Source organism: Morone saxatilis, unplaced genomic scaffold (assembly GCF_004916995.1).
Source record: "Morone saxatilis isolate NCDOM2014 unplaced genomic scaffold, NCSU_SB_2.0 Contig14, whole genome shotgun sequence".
Classification (NCBI taxonomy): Eukaryota; Metazoa; Chordata; class Actinopteri; family Moronidae; genus Morone; species Morone saxatilis.
This window is the reverse complement of record NW_023339696.1, coordinates 20295233-20302321: the sequence shown is the minus strand read 5'-3', so window position 1 is coordinate 20302321 and position 7089 is coordinate 20295233. Positions and strand designations below refer to the sequence as shown.

Here is a 7089-nt window from a genome sequence, read left to right as displayed (position 1 = left end):
ACAGAGAATTGTATAAAAAGTGATTAAAACTATCAGGAAAACTCATCTCTGATCAATATTCACAGCTAAATTCACCTAAATCGCTTGTTTTACACAAACGTCCTGCAGTTATTGTTATACATTGAATATAATATGAAATATGTCACACAAGTTGTTATGTTAAAGCTAAAAAATAAAAATACAAATAAATATATCTCAATAACGTCTTCTGGAGTGTAAAAAAACATTTTGTTCATGTTTCTACATTTTGAAATCTTCTAAAATCCCTAAATTTGTTGTTTTTATTTAATACATTTGATGAAAAACAGGTCCAATTAATTTTTTGTTTTAAATATGATTATTATTTTGGTGAATTATTATGGTTTTATTGACTTTTAGCTAAGGTTAATCAGCTTTTATAGATATTAATCAGTTCAAGATACCAAAAAATAAGAGTCTAAAGGGGTTTCTTTGNNNTAATATTAAAATGTGCTTTATGTGGATTTTTACCTCACATAAGAGTTAAAAATCCTTCCCTTCACAAACCATCTGCACTCACATGTGGTGCGAAACGGCACCGCCAGTTTCCCCTGAATGCTGTTGACGAGGACCAGGTGACCGGTCCTCCTGGAGATCATGGAGGGCAGCACACCTGGAGACACAAACCTTCATCACAAAGAAGCCCCAAAGTGAAGACCTGGTCCCCCGCCAACCAACCACCGACCACGGGGAGCTACGCCAGCCTACCTTTGGCCAGCGTTGCCGGCCCAAAGTAGTTGTTGTCCATCAGCAGCCTGTCGGTCTCCAGAGACACCGTCTGTGCCGGCGCTCTGAGCTTCATGCTGCTGTTGAGGATGAGGATGTCCAGGCAGCCGTAACACTCCAGGATCTCCTCCACCGCCTCGGGCATGCTGTCCATGTCCCCGAAGTCCAGCAGCACCAGTTTGGGAGGAAACGTCTGAGGAGGAGGAACAGTGAGGAGGAAGAGCTTAAAATGTTTTCTTTACCTACGAGCTTTTATTGTTGTTATTTACATGTTTGCACACACAGGAAGTCAATCAAACTGCACAACTCCTCCCTCATTAGTCATCAAACTGGTGCTGATAATGTGCAATAAGTTCATTAATATTCAATACACTTGATTATTATTATGTTATTCGTGTAATTATTTATAACTTCTGCAAGCCACAATCTTTAAAACTCATTACTATTTAATTTCTATTTTTACATTTCTACTTATATGTAAATACCTATACATACATCTATATTCTACATATTGTGTTAGATATTGTAATATAAGTATTATTTATATTCTTTAAAATAGTGTGAGTAGAACAACTGTAACAAACTAATTTCTGATTAAAATATTAAATAAATGAAGAGTTTCTGTTTCTGTATATGAGGATGTTTTAATGTATCTGCTGCTTTTATTCTTGTTTGTTTTTATTATTAATATTATTATTTGGCATTTTGAATATTAATGTGTTTCTTTGTTGTTTTTTCCTCCATATGCACTTTTTTCAATTTCAAAAACAAGTTATTTGGCTGTAGGTTTTGTATTCATGGAAATAAACTAGTGAACATTTTATCCTCAGAGTTGATATTGTTGTATATTGTTTTTTTTTAATCTACTGTACTTTCTATGAAGTAAAGAAAACTCATTCACAGTTAGATTTGTTGCCCAAAAAACTGAATTAAAATATATAATTGTCTATTGTAAGCAGGTAGAACTGAAACATGAAAATAAATGATGAATATATATTCCTGTTGGACAAAGAACACAGGCTTTTATTTTGAAAGAATCATTTGAAATGTAGAAAAGTTGCTATTTAATAAACAATAAGCATAAAACCTGTTCAACTCAAACATTTATTAGCTCCAACAATTTAAACATGAAAAAATATCTGATTTGAGTACAAATAACTAATTTATTGTAAAAGGTAAATTAAATTAGTTGAACTTCAAACTAGCAAGTATTTTACACTCATAACAACATTTCTACAAACTTATTTAAAATGTGTTCACAGAAATTATTTATTTTACTATAAAGTAACTTAAAACGCAGCTTCTTTATTCATTTTTGAGTTAATTCACAGGAATGAGGATTAAGTTACGTTAGCTAACCTCTTTCATTAAGATACGTTTATGTTATTTACAATAGATTAAAAGTGTTTAAAGTATAAATTCTTTGTCTATAAGTTGTTTAAAGTCTCCACCAAAGAGACGTTTCTCCTCTAAACTGAACGTAAACCTTCGGAGGGAACCACTGAATCAAAACTACCAATCAATCCATTGATCATCAACTTCGTCCTTGTTTTCGGCGCCGGTTTACGTACCACGGTCGGGTCCGAGGCGTTCGCCAGATCATCTGCAAGTTCCTCCAGTTTGTCCCAACATTTCCCGCAGAGGATCAGCCTCGCGCCTCCTTTATGAAACACTCCTGCACATTCTTCATTTATAGAACCAAAGACATAAAAATAACTGATGAGCAGACTGCGAGCTCTTCGTAGAGAAACCGCTTATTCGTTAGCATCCGTTACCTTTTCCGAGCCCCGATAGAGCGTCGGTTATAACCACCACCTTATTGCGTACGGAGGTTTTGGACAGCAGGCCGATGACGGCGCTGTACAGGTAGAAGAATCCAGCCGTCAGCACGACGACACAAGGTACCAGGAGGACGGTGGTGGTCCAGGCCGGGTCCATCTCCTGCAGGATGTCCTGAAACATCGGTGGTTTTTATATTAGAAGGGAAGAATTTAAATAAAACAGTATATTTTTATCTTAACTGCTCAAACAAATTATATCATAGTTCCACATTCTGAGAAAATGTGCTCATTCGCTTTTCTTGTTAGTTTAGCTCAGCATAAAGACAGGAAACAGTCCAAATTTACTAAATCCAGAACCTTTAAAGCTCATTAACGTTATATCTTCTTGGATTATTGGTTAATATTTGTTTCAGAAAACTGCTGCAGTCGAGTCCAAAGAGTCAAGATTTTGAAATCGAACGCTTTTGGAACAAGTGCACTTCATCAATGGTTTTATTTGGAAAGGAGGAAGTTATTTCAGAATAAAACACACACATATATATGACTGGACTCGATCAAGAGCAACTACGCAACTTCACTCTGGTGAAACCAAGTCCGAGTGCGAATACCAACGAGTCCGAGACAACAGAAAAAACATCTTAAGTTTCAGCCACAAACGGTGACGAGACATAAAAACCAAACACTGAATGCTGGAAAATAAATAATTAAATAATAATATTTATAATAGCGTTACGATCTGTAATGTTCCCATATTTTATATTTAATATTAGCTCCATTATACGAACTAGCTTTCTATTGGACAGTTTGAATTAGCGGAATTATCCAATTAAGAGACAATATGTTTTTCTCCGTTAGCTAGCTAGCAATTTGTCCATGTTAGCAAACAAGCAAAAATTGTCAAGATAAAACGAGAATTTAACAATATATTTCACAAAATTCCCTTTTACGTTTGTTTTGACTGTCGTAGTGGGGTGCTAACCGTTTGTTGATGTTAATGGATTCTGTTCGTTAGCTTGTGTTAGCTATTGTTTGCGCTGTAAAGGAACAGGAAAGAAGTCTTAACGTTGCATCCTTTCGATTTTCCAATAAAAAGAGATTAATACGTGTAAACTGTGTCGCATTACCGAGTGAGAGAGAGATCAATGGACAGAAAGCGAATGAGCAAATTTCACCAAATATCAAACTATTCCCTTAAAAAAAAGGATAATTAAACCACCAGTGTTGATGTTGTCGTCATGGTTAGCTAACACGTTTCTGTCGTAAAAGCATGTTCAGAGATTTAAACATACTTTTCAGATGATAAATAATTTTGATGTGATAGTGGAGATGAGATGAGATGAGATCTGATGAACGTGATTTACAGGAAAAAGGAGCGTTTCATACCCAAAAGCTCTCCGGCTCCGTAACATTGGACTCCATCTCACCCTCTACAACCATATTTAAATCTAACTATTCCTACAGCTCTGAAATAAAAACAGAGAAGACACTTTTAACCATGTTCTTACGTTAGTAATTCAAACTGAATAATAAATACCACATTATTAATGTGTATATATGAGATCTGATCACAATATACAGTCGGTGTTTAATGAGGTGAATCACATTCCCAAATCATAAGACTGAAACTAAAATCTGCCATTTGAAGCTGGTTTGTGTTGTTTTGTTCATTAATTAATACATTTTCAGACACAAAACAGTGTCATAAATCCAAGCATGTAGGGAAGGTATGAATCACATATTAAATGCATAAAATCATAGAATAAAACTTCCACAAAGTCTTTTTTTTAACTTTAACTTATCTAATTTTTAACTTCTCAGACCGTAGTTTAAACTTTTAAAAAGTACTTATGAATTGTGAATGTGATTATGTCTTATACGTGGCTTACTGAACAGGCCCATCCTGTTGGAAAATCAGTCTACTGGCCACAAAAACACAAAAAACAACCAAAAATTAACAAAAAACAACCAGAGAAAAATACAAAATAACCTCAGACACACAAAACAACCTCAGAGAGACACAAAACAACAACAAAAAAAATAGAAAATAACCTCAAAAAGACACAAATCAACCAAAAAACAACTAAAAAAATACAAAACAACCAAAAAGAGACACAAAGAAACCACAAAAATAGAAAGTAACCTCAAATAAACACACAATAACCACAAAGAGATGCAAAACGAAGACAAAGGGACACAACAATGGCAACAAAGAAACTCCAGTTGACCATAAAGTTTGTGGTTCTTGCTCCCATGTAGGAGGTTTAGGGGCCCGTTGTCTTCACAGTGTTTGAGTTACTTTAGTATCTTTCATAAAACAACATTTTGCCCAGTTTGTTTGTCCTCAGATTAAGAAGAGCAGCACTCACATGTTCTAGTTTGTGAGTAACCTTTAGGTTGAGGTTTACCGTGCCAAGCACCGGCTGTTTGTCCAGGAAGAGACTTCTAAATATAAACCTGCCCCAGAAATAGATTGTGTATCTCTGTCAGAGGACTCAGAGCCTCATTATTCCACAACAGAGACACAAAACCCCAATTAACTGAACAGGAGACACGTTCAATCCACACAGCAGCTGTTTGTTTGGGTTAAATTAAAGATAAAATATCCTCCAGTTGAGACACAATAAACAGATCAGCTCCTTTCTGACCTCGATATTACAGGAACTGAATAATCAGCCCACACCTACTGCGTCTGCAGCCTCTGCAGGTGATCTGGATTTATTCCTCTCCTGAAGAGCCTCAGCAGCTCGTTCACTGAGCTCCTCCGACGACCACGACGACCACGACCACGGGACAGCCGGACGGCCACAGCAATACTTTGGGATTTGAGCTCTTTTAATAGCAGCACAGCTGAGTCAGTTATTTTCAAGCGTATGTTGTCGACATGTTTAGAGTGACAGGACAAGGGGCTGCTGGGTAAGAGCACTGTGGTATATGGCTGACATTAGTTATGTGCACTACACTGAAACACTGCAAATAAGGAGCCTATTTTGTGTTTTATTTTGAAAAATAATCTGGTTTTAAGAGTCCAGAGTCTTAATAAACATATTAAATTATATCCTGTTAAAATCTTTTAAATGGGAACTAACAGCAACTGTCAAGGAGTTTTTGAATTAAATGTATTCTTGAGTGTTTATAGAGTATATTTGATACTAAAGTCCCTTTACGTATTCGATTAAGACAGAAAATACATTAAAAAAAATCTGTGTTCAAAAATTGATGCCACAAACCTGTTATCATTCTCAAGAAAGTGAAACAGCCTTTTTTCTGGGAAATTAGTCTTATATTTTTGTCTAAAAAGAAAAATAATTTTGTTGAAGATGTTTTTGTATTAGGAAAATAATCTGGTTTTAAAATTTATTTTTTTTACTTTGTCTTAATAAAATAAGAATCTTAATAAGATATTTTCTTAAATTAGTTTAAGAGAAAGTCGTCTGGTCCCAGTATTGGAAATAAAGCAGCTGTTTAGTTTTTCATTGTTTTAATGACAAAATATTAAAAATAAAAATGTTTCTGGTTCCTTTATTTAAGATAAAGTCACTAATTTTTATTATGTTTGAATAAAGTGTGTCTTATTGTCAGATTGCTGATTATTAATCTTCGATTAAAAGGTACAAATTCTTAAATTCAGATCAATAAAGTCACCAAAATACTTATTTTAACAATCTTAAATAAAGAGTTTTCATTGCTTGTAATAAACACAAGTTGCTTAAGTCAGGTTAAAATAACATTATTCATTTCACTTTAAGAGCTGCTGATTAGTTGATGTTATGTGTGTATGTGTGTGTGTGTGAAGAAATTAAAGGTTGGATGCTGATTTTATCACAATAAAAGCATAAAATCTGAAATATCAATCTCTTTTTTTTAACCAAAAACTAACTAAAACAGATATTTACATTAGCATTAAGTACAAGCTCTTCTTATACGCACTGTATTTATATTTTTATTTGTTTAATCTCATCCTTACATTTGTTTGATTTGCACATAAAGCTTCATCGATCAATTAATGTGCAGCTACTCTGATTATCAGTTAGTTAAGCAAAACACTTTCTGGTTTTAGCTTCTCAAATGTGACAATTTGCTGTTTTTCTTTGTCATATATGACATTAAATTGAATGTTGTAGTGTTTTAGACTGTTGACAAGCAAACTGAAGACGTGATATGTATATAAATATGTATATATGTATGAAAAACTGCACAATAAAGGTATTAAATAAGTGACATTAGAGACAAACAGTGCTGCATTATGGTGTCTCAACAACAACATAATACATGTGATTTAATGGGACTATATGTGATTATTTTCCCATCAACATGCATTGATTAGTGGGTCTTATAGTATTCATTTTTAATTTTAATCATTAAACAAATAAAATAAAATAGAACAAAGGAAAAAGATGAAGAGCTGTTTGTTTTTTTTAAATCAGAGACTTTAGAAAACAACAAAAAAGAGACTTTTATAAGATGAATCCATCTAATTGGGCACAAGTCAGTTAATATGTTAATTAAAATCCCTTTATTGATGATCTATTAAGTGTGAACTAATCACTACTTAGTTAGTGGTGAG

General features: G+C 34.0%; 1 protein-coding gene across 1 annotated transcript in view; it reads right to left on the bottom strand.

The window, feature by feature from the left end:
• Nucleotides 1-2697, bottom strand: part of LOC118323206 (dehydrogenase/reductase SDR family member 7C-B-like) — a gene marked incomplete at its 5' end in the record, with an annotated part of 8530 nt that extends 5833 nt beyond the window's left edge. Inside the window, 4 exon segments of the mRNA XM_035655141.1 lie at nt 539-631; nt 727-937; nt 2316-2428; nt 2520-2697. Of these exon segments, the coding sequence (XP_035511034.1) occupies nt 539-631; nt 727-937; nt 2316-2428; nt 2520-2697 (595 nt within the window).
• Between the last annotated feature and the right edge of the window lie 4392 nt (nt 2698-7089).